Source organism: Zosterops lateralis (assembly GCF_965231275.1).
Source record: "Zosterops lateralis genome assembly, chromosome: Z".
Classification (NCBI taxonomy): domain Eukaryota; kingdom Metazoa; phylum Chordata; class Aves; order Passeriformes; family Zosteropidae; genus Zosterops; species Zosterops lateralis.
This window is the reverse complement of record NC_139800.1, coordinates 51,651,436-51,669,062: the sequence shown is the minus strand read 5'-3', so window position 1 is coordinate 51,669,062 and position 17,627 is coordinate 51,651,436. Positions and strand designations below refer to the sequence as shown.

The 17,627-nt window shown below is 39.0% G+C and overlaps 1 protein-coding gene across 1 annotated transcript in view; it reads right to left on the bottom strand.

Annotated features, from left to right (window-relative positions):
* Positions 1–17,627, bottom strand: part of ELAVL2 (ELAV like RNA binding protein 2) — a 47,496-nt gene that overhangs the window by 28,453 nt on the left and 1,416 nt on the right. Inside the window, exon 2 of the mRNA XM_083883017.1 lies at positions 15,043–15,283. Coding sequence (XP_083739143.1) covers positions 15,043–15,283 — 241 coding nt within the window. The remainder of the gene's footprint in view (positions 1–15,042; positions 15,284–17,627) is intronic.

Below are 17,627 nucleotides of genomic sequence, written 5' to 3'. Positions count from 1 at the left end.
GCTGAATATTCACATTCAAAGAGCGGCAATCAATGTCTCAATGTTCAAGTGGACACCAAGGACAAGTGGCAAATAGTGTTTGTATGTGATAAGTATTGGGACTGCCGGCGTTTCACTGTCACCAAAATGGACAGTGGGAACAAGAGCGCCCTCAGCAAGTCTGCTGACAACACTGAGCTACATGGTACCATCAATACACCTTAGAGAAGGGATGCTATCCAGAGAGATCTGGACAGCTTGAAAGGTGCATGCATCTGTGAGGACCTCATGAAGTTCAACAAGACCAAGTGCAAGGTCCTGAACCTGGGTTGGGACAATCCCAAGGATAAACACAGGGTGGGCAGAGAATGAAGTACAGTCCTGCCAGAGATGATGAGGGGGTGCTGGTGGATGAGAGGCTGGACATGAGCACTCATAGCCCAGAACACCAAACATGTCCTGGGCTGCAGCTAAAGCACCATGGGCCGCAAGGCAAGGGAGGGGATTCTGCAGCACCTCTCCAGTGAGGATGAGCTAAAAAAAAATGGATTTGTTCTGCCTGGAGAAGAGAAGGCTCCAGACAGATCTTACAGCACCTTCCAGAACCTAAAAGGAGCCTAAAAGAGAGCTGGAAAGCAACATTTCACATGGGCATGTGGTGATAAGACAAGGGGGAATGGTTTTATGCTGGAAGATGGAAGATTCAGATTGGGTATAAAAAAGAATGCTTTACTGTGAGTAAAAAGGTTGCCCAGAGAAACTTTGGATCCCCACCCATGGAGAAGTTCAGGGCCAGTCTGGACAGGGCTTTGAATAACCTATTCTACAGTAAAGGGTCCCTGTCTAAGGAAGGAGGGTTAGAACTAGATGATCTTTCAAGTTCCCTTCCAAAACAATTCTCTGTTTCTAAGAGTTCAGTTATCTGAACTATTCATTTTGCATTGAAGTGTTTAATAACTATGCGCTGTACATTAAAAGTAAGACTTGAAAGATAGATGAATACAACTTTTAACCTAACCATAGTTAAGTAAGTCCTTTCAAGAGTCTGTCACAAATGCACAGTGAACTTTAAACACTGCCTTTTCAGTAGTCCTGCAACATTTTCTACCTCCTAAAAATGATGGATATTGCTTTCTGCCTAACACCATGATTAGACAGTAGCTGATTAGTACGATAGTTTTATTTCATGACTGATTACAGAATCTTGGTATTCTATTAGATCTTCTCTGAATGTTTTTTGGGCAGAAATTCCAACAGGTTTGACTCTGGACACTTCTGGCCTATATAAAGCCTGGTCCCGATGTCTCCTGCTGCCCAGCTATCTACTAAACCTTTGTTCTCATGATTTGCCTCTCTAAGAAGCTTCTGCTGAAAATCATTTTCCAACATGCATACCTCAGAAGCTTGTCTTCCCTGACAGAATCTAGAGCCACTGCTGCAGAACTGCTCTGCTTGAGCATACAGCTGGTACCTCTTTTTCCCCCAACACTGCTTATTGTAGTATACAATGGTATTGTTATGAGATAACTAGCAGGTGCTGTAAGGAAAGCAACTGTAGCATTAGAAGAGCTTCCATTGCTGCATTTCTTCCCACAGCAACCAATTGCATCAGCACACACTTTCTACTCGCGTGAACCAGAACAGCCTTTGACAATGCAGCACGATTCTTCTAAAAGTCTGGGACACCCACCACATGAGGGAGTCCTTGGCTGCCGTTTCCCAACAGAGCTATGATTCAGACCCAGTGACAGGGCTGAGCAAGCTAAATTTTTACAGCATTGATTACATTACCAGAGTACCCAGATAATCCTGCATCTTGTCTGGAATTCCTTAACATTCCTGTAATGTCTGAAGGTCAAAAAAAAAAAAAAAAATTAACAGTATCAGGTAATATTTTTTCCACAAAAAACAGAGTCAAGAGAAATTCTACATTCAGTTGAGCTCTCAAAACCTTTTCAGAATGTCATCACTGATCAAATAAGACTGAATGAGTTCTAAGACATGTAGTGGTTCATTTTAAAGAGCAAGAAGATCTGTAGCTTTTAAGTTTTCATTATCAGGTAAAAGTAATGTAAGAAAAGCAGCCCCAGTAATTGTATCCTATTAATGTTATATTTCAGAAGAGAAAACCTAAAACAGTCATAAATTACCATCCAGATAGGCATATCAATCAAGAAGAAAAAATAACAAAAAACCCCAAAACATCTACAACCTCATTAATAATACATCTTAAAATCAATGCACACCACTAAGGTATAAAACAATTTTTATGGTCCAATACAAAAAAAAAAAGCACAGACTAATCATACTCTGGAAAATTAGAAGTCTGAATAGCAAATAACACATTCAGACATTTCCATAGGACAACCAAAAATTACTGATAAACATACAACTGTTTGTAGAAAAATGGGATTTTTCTACAATAGTCACTATCTCATCATTTCAGACATATCAGATTTCAATTTCTGCAAAAAAGATCTTATTGCAAAATACTAAGTTACAGGAATATAACCAGTAAGAATTTCAATATCACAGAAGCAATGGCAAAGAAACCCTATCTTGGAAAAAAACAACCGAATGGGACATACTATTTGCATCAATATTGTAGTGAAGAATAAAACTCTGAGGATAATGAAGTCTAGGAACTGAAAGTTATTCTCTACACATCTACAGAAACAGAATTCATAGGGATTCCAGAAGACTGAGGATCTTACTTATTTTTATCCTTTAACTTCATCTACATACCTTGCCTTCAATGCTTAAGTCCTCCAAAAACTGTCATCCAGACCGTGACTGAAAGAGAACAATCCATTTCCTAGTGAACAGTAATGTATTTTCTGCTGCCAGCCATGTTAGTGGTCACTTTACAAGCACTGCTTTCAATAAACTGAACTGTGTTTAAAGCCATAAACTTCTCTCTTTGTGTGAAGTTAACTGACAAAGATCCACCAAACTACTGCAAGAGCAAACCAGCTCCATATTTTTGTAATCAGGACCAAGTTAAGTTCACAGAAACTGGGCATTAGATTTTATTCTGCCTTTCATCACTCTAAAGACTGTACTCCCAAGGTTTTTCCACGCAAAGGTGGAAGAACACTGTTAAAAGAAACATCCATGACAACATTTAAAGACCATATATAAAGCTCTCATTAGAATTCATCTCATGGACTCATAATTTTTGCAAGTCTCCTCAAATTTCACAGTCAAGACGTGTTCCATGACCATTACACAAAAGCAAACGTGGCACTACCGAAAAGCCACAAGATTACGTAAAGATAAACACAAAAGCTTCAAGTAGTGGTCTATGTTGTCCTGAAAGCAAGCCAGCGTGGCCATGGAAAAGATAATACTACTAGACCCCAGCCCAACTTCATAAGCATGAAAAATTTAATGGAGTTTCAGATATAGGAGTAAGAAACATTGAACCCTTTTGTCTGTGTGGATTTGCAATTTAAAATATCAGAATGCCCTACAGTATGCTAGAGTGATCCTGCAGAGTGACAACTCCACAGAGGACCTGTAAGCCAAGATAAGGTATCATTCAGGTGGTATACCACCTCTTTTACAAAAAAGTTGCCTCATCTTCCCAAGTCACTACTGTCATCTGTGATTAATGCCATGGAGACTATTACAGCATTATCTTGATACTGAATAAGGCTAGGAGCACACACTGAGACATACAACCCAATTAAGTATAGCACTGTATCTGAAACTCCCTACATGACTTAGTCTAACAAGAAGGGCTAAATGAATAAGTAGAGAATACCATCAACCTTTCTATTTACTCTTAATCTAAGTTATTGTTCAAGTTTCAAACTATATTTTAGTTTGCATTAAGGCTTGAACTGAATTTTAAAAGCAGCTTAGCAAAATGAGGGAACCTGTGTAAGTCATTGAGCAATCCCTAATTTAATTGCAGTTTGCTTGTAGTTCTAGCAGATGAATTCTATTTACTGAACACACAACTCATCCACCACTGAGCAGGCAAGGCTGGGCAGTTTGTAAGAAAACATCTCTAAACTATGATTGCTACTAGAATTCTGTATTTGATACTTTAATGCCTTTCTCCCAAACCACTTTCCAGCTATCACTCTTAATTTATGAATAATGAAAGTTGAAGAATGAAAAGGATCAAACACTGATCAAAATATTTGACAGCATATCCTGCCACACAGTAAATAGATTATGTCTAATCCCAGCAAGGTTCAACTCTTTATTAATTTGGTGTCATCCTCCTGCATTATAGCTTATGGTTCTTCACATGTAAGGAACATTATCATATGGTGCTTCATCAATAGCAGCTTGCTGTTGCTGGATACAAAAGTGATGGTGCAGCTCTGGTTTTTCTCTGCAGCACAAAGAGAAAGTTCTTGGGGGGGAGGGGGGAGTGTATCATGGATGCTAAGCATTACATGAACCTGATAAAATATGTTCAGCAAGCCAGAAGACACATCAGCTGAAGGTTATTAACAGATATCCACTAATTCTAAATAGAAAATCTCAACACAAGAAAGGGTGGCTGAAAGCAGGGACTGCATGGGGAAGTGTATGCTGTTACGCAAGCAAAAGAAACAAGAAAGGCTTATGGGCACTACAGGAGGAGGAACACTGAGAATCATGCCTGTTACTGCCTTGGGTTCAAACATAACAAGCGACAGATACTAACTACTTGGAATAATGGACTGAACTAAACACCTATTTTTCTTACAAAGACACACAGTTATTAGACACCCAATTTCCCACAAACTAGCTTATCATATTACAAGGAGAAGATCGTTACCACTCAGAGGTCAAATAATACTAAGGAATTTGCCAAACCAAGTACGTCTCCAAAAGCTAGTTATACCCTTTAATTTTTACCACTATTAGTAGCAACATGTTCCAAGCATCTCAGTTTTGTCTTTCGCAGTCAATTTACTCCTTGTCAGGAATACAGCCAGCAGCGTTAAATATTCTGCCTTACTGTATTAACTTAGTCACCTTAAAAAAGCAAGTGGATATAGAGCACTTTTTTCCACTGCTGGAGTGTTTCAAAACCTATGGTAATGTGCTCACCCAAGTAAAAAACTGGTATGACACTTTGTTGTGGTTTAAACACAGTTGGCAACTAAGAACATACAGACACAACTAAAAACACTCCCCCTCACAACCTATTGGAAAGAGGGTAAGAATTTTTAAAAAGCTCGCTGGTGAAGACCAGTTTAGAATTGAAACAAAGTAACATGCAATACTACTAGTAAAAGGAAATATAAAAAGAGAGAAATCCCAAGGAAAACAAGTGATAGACAAAGAAACTGCTCATCATCCACTGGCTTATACCAAATCCTACCCCTGAACTGTGAGCAGCCCCCATTCCATATAACTCCCCCAGTTTATTATTTGGGCACGAGGTTCTGTGGTGTGGAATACATTGTTGGCCAGTTCAGGTTCCCTGACAAAGCTATGCTCCCACACCTGCTCGCTGGCAGAGCACAAAACACTGAACAGTCTTAACTCAGAGTAAACACGGCTCAGCAACAGCCAAAGCATCTTATCAACAAAGTGTCAATCTTATCAGCCAAAGTGTCTTATCAACATTGTTTTCATACTGATTCTAAAGCATAGCACTGTACCTACTGGCACAGTAAGGAACTCTCTCCCAGCCAAAAACAGGACACACCTGAACATAAATTCTTCTCCTGAATTTCAAAGAAACATATACTCCTTAGGAATGGTTGTTTTGGTTTTTGTCCAGGTTTTTACTTGCTACTTAATCTCAGAGTTTTGAAAGGCATTCTGAAATGTGCCATGATCCTAAGTTTGAAAAGTATTTCCCTGCTCCAGGAAACTTTTTTCATAGGTTAACTCCAAATGCTACTTTCAATCACATGTGTGATTTTTGTTGTGGCTTTTTTTTTCCTCTCTCTCCTGATCTTTACTGATGAATGAAAAAGTCTACAAAAAAGATAAGTTTCCCTCAAAACAGTTTCTTTCCCTAGTGGAGGTCTTAAATGTCAACTCAAAAAATATGTGCTTGAAAGTATGTACAAGGCAAACATCTGTTTTTTTCAGTTTTAACAGCTGTAATTAACAAATAAGAGTAACTACTAATCTGCAATACTAAGTAGCTGGAAAAAGTAATTTCTCTTTGTAGCTGCTAAAAAAAACTAGGAAAAAAACATGCGCTGAGAAACACTGAAGTTTTCATTATCTGAAACTGAAGTATGTCTCCATAAGAATTAATTCTTATGTGAACACAGCAAAATTCTTCCACGAGTAAGCCTGGCTTTTTCAGTTTAGAAGGTGGGAGGGAAGAGTGGGGAACTGAAATAATCAGTGCATCTTACCAGAGATGCAAGGCTTCATAACCATTGTGCAACATTACTAGGTTCCAAGTGCCTTTCAAAAAGAGCTTTGGTTTAACAGCACAAAGACAAAACTACCAGAAAGACTAAAAGAACCCCCTTATCTATAGTAGATCCAAATACTCAGAAGACAGAAAAGAATTCAGATTACAAATCCCCTTCTGTTTTAGTAAATTCTGCTAAATGCCTCAAATAAGCAAAAGCTGGTGAATAGAGCAGAATTTTTGAAGATAATACAGCTGTGCCTCTGATAACTGTGGGAATTAGTAGATTTAACAAAAAAAATTAATAAATTAAAGGAATCTTAAAATTAAATACAAGATCTGAACTCTATAAGTTATTTTCTCTTTACTGTGGTTTAAAGTATTAGGTCACTAAAACCAGTCTTGCATAGTTTTTTTCTGTGGCATTCTAAAACCTTCTATTTTCACTCTGACTTGACATACTCCAGAAAGAAAAATTCCATAGAGAATAGTATAATAAGCCCTTTTTTGCAGTTGTACACAGAAAACCACAATGGCAGTCTGGTAAATTTTCACAGTAAGAACTGCTGGTTGAAGTATCATGATAAAAGAAAATAAAATGTAGATATACATATATTTTCTAGAAAATAAACACATGCAGCTACAAAGTTCCTGGCATGTATTTTAAGGGCTGGGTTCTATAACACAATATACTAGCTGCTCCAGTACATAGTAGACCTGTTAGAGCCATCTGCAGCTTGAAGTCTTATCAGTTACCACTTAGCTTGTGCAGGCTGAGAGAACTTATCTTATCTACTTTCTGTATGGATGTCCAGGTCCTTGCAATCCACATTACATCCTTGGAGTGAAAGAGCTCCTAGGTGTGCAGGTAGTTTCATCACTACCCACACTGAGGCAGACATCACTAAAATATCTCTTTATTATTATAAATACTTTGCTCTAATCTTAGAACACACTTACCCTGAAAAGCAGTTAGCCAATAAAAAACTTCAGCTTACAATAGATCTCTCTCACACAGTAGCTTCCACTAAAATCAACACTTATTCAAACAGCTAGCCTAAGATCACTAAGATGCAATAGATACATATACCTACATACACATATGAAAGGGTAAGCAGTGTAAGATACACCAAACTGGCAGCCTGTGACTCCCAGTGTGGAAGCAAAGAGCAGTACCTTAGCTAAAAGCACACAAGATAGTCTACATTCATTACAGAACCAATGCCAGTCTGCAAACCTCAAGGCTTTCAACAAGCTTCTTTAAGTTATACTAAGCACTGACGAAAGTGAATGGCAATCTGTTTGCAGAAAAGTGCAAGATAATGTATATTGCAATCATCTCCATCAAAAAGTACAATGTTTGGCGAAAAGCAGAGTGGCTTAGCGGTCAGAAAGGTTCCTAATTATATTTAGTCATATAAAAAGAGTTAAAATTTAAAACAATGTGAGTACTTGTTTATGCTATATATTGAGATGAACTCATTAATTCTGGTTAATATAGAGATGAATAATCATTTTAAAACCAGCTTGTTTCCACCACATAAAGTTGGCACTATGAGTGAATCCCTGGCAGGTTTAGTCAAACAGGTCTTTTCTACCTCCTTCACTTGTGAAAACAAAGCCTATGAACTTCTGAAAGTTCAAAACATTGCTGTGCCTGCGTAACAGTGAAAACCACATGGAAGTGCAAAGACAATTAAGTGCTATCTTGAATAACACAAGATGAAACAATTTCCTTCATCCTTACCTGTTTACATGACTCATTTCCAGGAGACATGTGAACTGCAACAAATTATACTGCTTACTATGTAAATGTACAGTAAATGGTGTTAAATACTTCTTAGTAATATAAAATAGCAATCAGAAGTATAAAACACCACAGAATCACCTGAGTCAGAAGGAATCTCAAAGACCATTTAATTACAGCGCCTTAGCAGATTTAAGACATTAGTTATGCTCTGGATCTACACATAAGGCTTGTTTGAAACTTAACTCTTTCAGGATTATCCCTGCAGGATGGTACTTCAAGCATCCAAGCTAGCTAAGTCAGCCAACACTCTGCTGCTGCACTTTTCTCCAACAGGCACACGAAGTTCAAAGTCACTTTATTAACTTTGTGCCATAACTCACCAAGTCCCTAGGCCACACCAGAAACTGCATTTTAGCATCTGCAGAGTTCAAAACAAACTTGAAAATTAAAATGGTGATTTAAAAATCAACCCTCCCTGTCCCCAGAAGATCTATGCTTCAAGGTCTTGAGAAAGATACTCCAGTAGCAAAAAGTCAGCCACCACACATAAAGACATAAAAATTCATATAAATAGGAAATACCCTCCCATCCTATTTGGATTCTATGCCTAATTTCACCTTTTGGTCAAGTTTTGCACAACACATTCTACTGATAAGACAGAATTTTCCAGGCAGCACCTTTTGTCCACAACCCTGTCTTAATCAGAAATTGCCAATCTGACAAAAACTCACTCTTCTTGGCACATCACCTAGAAGAACCTTGCAAGTACCTCTGCGTATCACAGACTCAACACACCACAAAAGAGCAGGCAGCCTCAACAGTTCTTCCTTCAGCTACCAAATTACTCTACTCTCCCAGCCAAGTACATAAAACTTTGTAAAACCATCTCATGCATTAGAACAAAACAGGACTACAAACATCAAATACATTGGAAGTAAAGGTTAGCAAGAAAAAAGAGCTTGGGAGTTTAACAAGAATAGCAAGCCTCTCTTGAACCATGATGAAGTAGTTGTGCTCTGTTCATTCATGTGGTCTTTTCCGTGTCAGGCACTAGTACTATATGAACAAATACCTGAAATTCCAGCTACTCATTTCCCTACCTATTTCTATTTTGTCATAGAAATGCTTAAAACTTTCTACACGGTAAATAAAGTAACTTTGAACACTAAGCCCCTCCACAGATATGCCACACTGTCTCTTTCTGCTTCCTCTTGCTCCCACTGGGACATAAAAAGGAAAACCTACTTTTTAAGTAGGACCCCACCTACCTTTTCTCCTACTTTATCTTCAAGGCAGCAAGAAGACTCGAGAGCCTCAGATTAAGGCATGATCATATTTTTTTCCCCATCTTACTGTAAGGTTAGTTTAGATACCCTAAAATTAGACTTACATTAAGGGACGTGAAAACTGAAGTTGAGGTTGTTGAGTTGAAGAGAAAGCTAAGACTGCTCAGAGCAACAGTGACAAGAGACTTGAAAGAAACTGGCAGCCCAGGCTCAACTGAGATCACTTTCAAAGTCAGGAGTTTTAGACATGCAGTAGCACTGACAAGGCATAAGGTTTCCAACAGCTCTGCCCTTGCCAGTCACTAACATTTACAATGTTTTGATAGGAGTGAACACTACAGAGCTTTACAAGTTTCACATGTGCTAGATTCAAACAGCCAGTCACATAACACACTTTGTATTGCTTCCACTGAGGACACAAATAGGTTTTCCCTTGACTACCAAAAGATCACTGTACAAGTCACACAAGCGTAAGAGCCATCTCTACGAGATGAATGTTTCAGCCATACTCTGCTGAAACAGGCCATTAAACCCTCAGAAAAGAAAATCCTTCTCCAAATCATGGCCTCGGCTGTTTCAGCTGACTATAATTCAGCATTGTGACTGACAAGCATTTCCTCTGACTCTGCACTAGAGAAGATTGAGTGCTCCATAACCAAGGATTGGGCAGAGCAGAGCCCCTCTCAACACTGCACTAACCATATGCATATATATGGCCCAGACTGAATTGTTACCAGTGTTATCACTGTGAACAGCACAAGCTCCATCTGACAGCATCATGTCAAACTCTATATATTTTTATGACCAATTCAGAATCCTTTGCATTTATTACAATGGTACTTCAGTGAAGACTGAGAAAATCCATGAGAACTAAAACTCTTAATACAAACTTTAAGCATATTGACACAGCTGCTTCAAAAATTTTATGGATGTGTTCAACTTTTAGGCAGTTTTTCTATAACTACAGTTCTAGACATCTGAATTGCATGCTGCATTTTACATCTTCACTTTGTGCAACACAGGAATGAGAGAATATGTCAAAGTATCTGAGAAACTATTATCTTCAAGAGGACAAGATGAAATCTACAAATTAAGCAAGATATCCTGCTAGCTCCAGTCTTACAGAAACAGGTGTTAGAGATAAAAATGTGATCCTTCCTCTATAGGAGTATCCATCTCACAGTGTACTGTACACCAGAGTACAGTACTCTGGATTGTACTCTAGACTGCAAAAGTCTATGAAATTTTTAAAGGAGTCACATAAGACTTCAAGAATTTTACTCCATGGCCTATAATATTGACCATAAAGAAACACCACCACAATGTGACAGTTGCCAGCCACAAGACAAAAAAGAACCCAGATTTTTTTAAAAAAAATGTCTAAGAGGATCAGACTTCCAACCAACATATAAGCTCCACAGTGAAGCATCTGGATCAAGTCTGGAATAAAATGCCACATAACAGTGATCAGCAGGCACGTCCTAAAGTGGACTTATTCTTTACCTTCAAGCAGAAATTATATAAGGCAGTAGGAATTGATGAAGTCTTCAAGTACAGAGCACCTGTCTGCTTGTACAGAAGGCAACAGTATTACCACAGCTTTGCAGCTCATACACAAGTCTATGAATGTGAAATACAGTCCCAAACTAGGCCCCTAAGCTTATCCTGATTCACTTTCTAGACAGAACAAGCAGGCATGCTAAACTGCAAATGAAATTCACATACAAGCAAAATTAGTTGCTCAAACATAGCTAAGGAGACAAGAAAACCAGACCTTTTCATGAGCAAGTTGTCTTTCAAAGAAAATAAGTTGAGACTTTTATTAACATATGATTATTTTAATAAGAGAACAGTACAGGAGCTTTGAAGCCAAGAAAACAAATACTTTCCCAAATTTAAGACATCTGAGCTGCTTTCTGAAATTAAGGAGTCTATATTCCATGAGTTTCAGTTTAGCTAAAAATATCACAAACACAACTGAAAACTGGGAGATTATTCCACAATGTGAAAATTAGGCATTAATCTTCCACATGTACAGTGGAAATTGTACTAAAGACAGCAGGAGTTAAAAGAATGCAGGTTTTAGTTTTTTTTTTTTTAAGGAGACTACAGTCACATTTTTACCTATATTCAAGTTTCAGAAAAGTAGATCTAGAAAATGTTTACCATACCATGGTATCTTTTACTTTTTAGTGCTTAGCTATGACTTTTTCTTGTATTTTTTCAAAAACTGTGAAATCTAAGTTGTGCAAGCCAAAAGCATCTACTCTTTAAAGTGCTTGACCAAGGGCAGCTCCAGTAATTAAATTTCATCCCATTTTATTCTCTTTCTTAACATTTAGAGTATTTTTAGCTTTTTTTTTGTAACTATACATGCTTAACATTAGGTTACATAAAATGTGTTTATATGATAAATGTTACCTCTGCTGCCTTTAAACATGTAGAAGGACATAAACTAAATTAAACAGCTACCTAAAGTGGCTGACTGGAATTCAGTTATGTTGCTTTGCTGAGGCCAGGGTCTCCTGCCTATCGTACAACCACAATTAACTTACGCAGTAGTTTTGCAATCTGTATTGACATACATCTGCATTAGTCAAAAGCACGTAAGAGTTAACACAGACTCTAAAATATCTAGGCACAATGACTCATTCCTGACAGATTCTCTGGTTAGCAAGTGAAGACAAAGTGACATTCATGACCCACTTATCAGATGCTGTTGTCAGTGGGATTCTCACATGAAGAGAGACTCTTGTTCAGCACCCTTTAGAATCTTCAGTATTATTAACATTTAATTTATTTACCTTCAGTAAAAAAAAAAAAAACCAAAAAAAAACAAACAAACAAAAAAAACAAACCCCACAGCACTCAGCTATTTTAATTCTTACTGATAAGACTTGAAATGTTTTTGCACTAATACGGAAAGCAGACTTCACTTCAGCTAGTAAGGCTGCCCCAACAGAAAGCTCTGCCCATGAAGTGCACGCTTGGAGATGACCATCAGGAACCTTCACAGATCAGTTTTCTCCTTTATTCACAACCAAATCCCTAGCCAAAAATCAATAAAATAATCAGGACTTGGACTTCAAACTGTTCACATGAAATTAGTAAGTGAACTTCAGGGCACCTCCTTCCCCTCAAGCAGGTTTTCCAGAGTGGTAAAAACAAGGAAGGCCCTCGAGTTCAACTCCTCTCAATCCTAGAGTGTGCAGACAGCCTCAAGGAAATGGGGCACTTTCACCTCTACTGAGAAGTGTTTCTGCCCAGGGTGCGGAGGTTGGAATCAGATGCTTATTAAGGTACTATCCAAATGAAACCATTCAGTGATTCTATCATAATGCAAGTGCATTTCAGTGTTGCAGAACACAGAGTGAGTACTAAGTAATAGGGTGGGAGATAACTTGATTTAAATCCACTGTATGCTAATGAGTATTTGGGTCAAGGTGACAGTGGCTAGCCATGATCTCTCTGAATTTTAACACACGGCACTGGCAACCCAGTGATCCTGGCAGGAGGAACTCTGACTCTCAGGACCGGACGGTGGTTTCTAACTGGGCACACCTGCAGAGATCAAATTTCACATACAGCCCAGTAGGCAGAGATCAACTTCTTGCTGAAGTTGTTGAAAAGCTGTGGGCTAAGGTTACTTCCTCCCTGTTGTTGGTCTTGCCCACCAGTTGTGACAGTGGCCATGAAGTGAAACGCAATCTTTGGCATCAAGCTTGCAGGACGGTACCACTCTAAGCCAAGGACTGGACTGGCCCACATGTGTGCCCACCAAACTCCACTCTGCAAACCAGCAGGCCCAGAGTGGTGGACACCAAGCCATTACAGACCTCAGCAATACCGTAAGTATAGAAGTGTATTTCAACTTCTATGCTACCCTAAACTTATAATTTAAAGATATTCACCAAGTAACTAATACTCATGGCAGTTCATCTGAGAACGATAAAAAAAAGCACAGCATTTTAACAGAGGAATTCAACCAATGAAAGTCTGAAATTCATGCCACATCTCTTCTTTCATAGAACCTAGTAACAACCCCTGTTCAGAATTTAGAAGGAAAAGACAAAATTGCTTTTCAAAACTCTCTAAAGAAAACCTGAAAATGAGTAAGAACAGGACTGAAAATCAAGAGCTTTCTCCTCAGCATCTACAAACACAAGATTAGCTTGTTCCAGGCTACTTAAATCAGAAGTATTGCTCCCAATGCAGCTACAAGGTCAGATACCATATTTCTCAATCTTACTTATAATACCAAAACCTTTTGGAAAAAGACTGACGCAGTATTTTTACTGGCAGCTGAAAGTATCTCTCAAAGCTGAGGAGCTGCTCTCTGATGAAGTAGGAAAATTATCTATCTCCAATAACTTCAACACTGGAGTTCTCTGCTACTGAGAATGTAATTTAAATTCAGGATCCTTCTCAGGGATCACTTCATGTCATATACAAAACACCTTGACACAAGAGGTCTACAATTAAGTCCAGCTCCATTCCCAGGTAAGGAGTCTTTTGAAACTATGTAGCAGCAACAGTGCTGCTGGCATATAGAACATCAGACCCATCATGAAAGGATATGGACAATATGAGCATTCATCATAAAGACCTTGAGGGTTACTTCTGTGGGCCTGCAATAGCCATTGAAGTCATTCCTAAGCAACTATGATAAGGAATGCTAAATATGTGGAATATGCAAGACAGAGAAGTACTGTCTTTGAATAGCCATCCTACTAACTGATGAAGTACAAGTTACATCCTTCCACTCCCAGGACAAACGTGGAAAGGACAAGATAAGAAACACCTAAGGAAGGGACTTTTCGTTTCAAAGCATTGAAGTCATTACCTACAGAGCAAACAGGTTTGTTTTCTCCACCAACCAGACTTCACCTGAAAGACAACAAGCTGTGACATCACCCCCATCTGGTTTCTTCGGCATCCCCAAGAACATTCAATAATCTTCACACTGAAGAGCAAAGATTGCTTTAAGGTTTGGTCAGGCCAGATCAACTAAAAGCTGTGATTTCAGTATCCCAGACTACCACGCTGAAGGAGGGTACTTCACAGATTTACCCATTCCACTACCTGATGTCTTAAGAACAAATCATCTGCTGTGAGAAGATCTGCTGATTATTCAGAGCCATAGGAGAAACAAACAACATTCAGCCAGAGACTGTTCAACACGAAGGAAGCCAAGTAGCATAAATTAATTCAAGTGTGTATTCCATTGTGCAAGAAACTGTGCAAGTGCTGCAATTCAAAAGCAGTTTTACCTGTGAAGTAAGATAATCTGCCCATCTTCCAAGGTACAAGCTTCATTACCCGCATCCCTGAGAAGAAGTATTTTTGCATCAAAAGAACTGAAGTCTAACTTCAATGAAGCCGAATTAAAATTCAAGGAAACTTTGTATACGTATCTGCTTTTTCACATGTGAATCTTCTTTCCTAGTACTCTGAAGCCCAAGTTTGAATGTCCTGTTAGCATTTATAGCACTCAAACTAACCAAAATGAAATGCAAATAAATAAACTTGATTTTGGGGTATATAATTTGAAAAATCATCAACGTGAGTTCCTTCTGACCAGTAGCATCAGCACTAGTTCCTTCTGCCTTTATTCCATTACTTAGGAGAATTTCAGAATATCATCTCAGTTTGCTGCTTGTAAAAATGAAAAGATACAGAAAACTCCAAAACCAACGTACCTGTTATTTTGTCCCTGACAAGCTTGCAGGATTCTATTTCCCCAATACTGCCAAAGAGACTCTTCAGTTCCTCTTGTGTCATGTTTTGTGGAAGGTAGTTGACTATTAAATTGGTTTTGCTGTCTTCTGTGTTCCCAGAATCAACTGGTGATGAGCAATTGTTTATGGTGGCTGAACCATGGGCTGTGTTATTACAAGTTGGTCCATTAGACAGTTGTGTTTCCATGGCAGCAATTACCTGCTGAAAAAAACAGTAAACAAGAACCATTAAAATTCAAATTTCAGTACCTGGTAGGAGAGTTCAAACAAGAACCTAAAAGACCTGTCACTATGCAGAAATGGTACTGCCAAGGTCATATACTGCCTCTACGTGCAAGAAGAACCCCAAAAAACCACCAGTACAGAAGGGCGTTAAACTGTTAGTCAAGACAATACTTTAAAATCTTGCAATAAACTGTATCTTCTACAAGATCACTAAAATAAATCAGCACTTAAAGCTTAGTTTCCATCCTCTGCCATTTCTTCCATTTAGGTGAATCACAGCCTTTCTGTTATAGAAGTTACCAAATAAAACTGGCCTGAGTATTTACTTGCAAGAGTAATCACTTCTATCAACTTACAACTGGTTACTGAAATACCATGAAATGCAGCTTTTAGGGAAGTAGCATTTAAATATTTGCAAAAAGAGATGGGAATTAACTGTATCCAAAGAATACTTCTCATGAAAAATAGCATAGATCAAGATTAGTACTTTAAAGAGATATTTAGAGGATATATGAATGTGCTGGGATGGAAAATACGCTCCTCCTTGACAACATCCAACTTCTGTCACCAGAGGTTGGAATCACGTTTCTAAATGCTTTTATTTGACAAAAACGGATTCCTTGTTCTTATTTCTTTCCTCACCTTAACTCTGAGAACAGCTGAATTTGAATCTTGAACCTGATTTGCTTTTAGACCACTCCGAAACTACTCTGTGCCTGGAAGACCACAGAAAAGATTCTCCTAGAACCTGTGCTAAGGCAGATGGAGAACAGGAAGCGATCTGAGAGAGCTGATATGGCTTCAGCCAAGGGCAAGTCCCATCTGACCAACCAAGTGGCCTTTCCGTATCAAATTGACTCTATCAGTAGACAAGGGAAGGGCTACGGATGTTATCTACCTAGACTTATACAAAGCCATTGACACAATCCCCTACAACATCTTTATCTCTAAAATGGAGAATATTTATGGGTGGATTAATAGGAAAGTGATTGGAGAGTTGCACTCAGAGGTGCCGGTCAATAGCTCAGAGTCCCAACAAACATCAGTGACAATTGGTGGCCCTCAGGGATCCATACTGGGACTGGTGCTACTCAATGTCTTCACTAGTAACACAGACAAATGGATTGAGTGCACCCTCTGCAAGTCTGCAAATGATCCCATGCTGAGTAGTGCTGCTGAGACTACTTAAGTTCAGGATGTCATCCAGAGGGACCTGGACAAGCTTGAGAAGTGAGACCATGGGAAGTCTCATGAGGTTAAACAAGACCACGTTCAAGGTGCTACATGTGGGTCAGGACCCTCCCAGCATTGGCACAGGCCAGAGAATGAACAAATCAAGAGCAGCCCTTTGAGGACTTGGGGGTGCTGGTGGGTGAGAGGCTGGACATGACCCAGCCATGGGCACTCCCAGCCCAGAAAGCCAAACGTGTCCTGAGCTGCATCCGGGGAGGGAAGGGAATTCTGCTCCATCTGGAACTCTGCATGCAGCACTGGGGTTCCAGCACAGGAAGGACGTGGACCTGTTAGACTGAGTCCAGAGGAGGGCTTGGATTAGAAGGAAGGAGCATGCCTCCTGTGACAAAATATTGAGAGAATCAGGTGTATTCAGCCTAGAAAAGAGATGACTTTAGGGTGGCCTAATTGTGGCCTTTTAGTACCTGAATGGAGATTACAACCAAGATGGAAAGAGACATTTTTGAAGAGCATGTAGTGACAGGACAAAGGGGAACGTCTTCATACTAAAAGAGAATAGGTTTATATTACACATTAGAAAGAAATTCTTTACTGTCAGGGTGGTAAGGCACTTGCCCAGAGAGCCTGTGGATGCCCCATTCCTTGCAATGTTCAAGGTCAGGTGGGATAGAGCTTTGAGCAACCTGATCTAGCAGATTCGCCCTGTTCATGGCGAATATAATAGAGACAGACAATCTCCAAGGTACTTTCAGCTCAAACCAGTCTGATTCTACTGTGTCTCACCCCAAAGTAACTGACAGTAACTGACTATTGCAAGATGCAACAGAAGTAATTGAGAGTCATCTGCTTGTACACAAGCACTTGCCCACAAGTTGCCACATCTACAGAAGACTCTCTGCCACCTCAGTCAGTGACTGAGTGGCAACAGCTGGTAAATACAATGGATTTTTAATGGTATCTTAATACCTAAGATTTGGGCAGCCTACCCTGTTTGAGACCAACTGTTTAGGATAACATGCAAAAGAAAATGATGTAAGTTAATTCTCTGGTAATACATATTTCAACACAAGAAATTCACTGAAGAAATCCATCAATCACCGAAATTTAGCCTCATAATTAAACTGCTA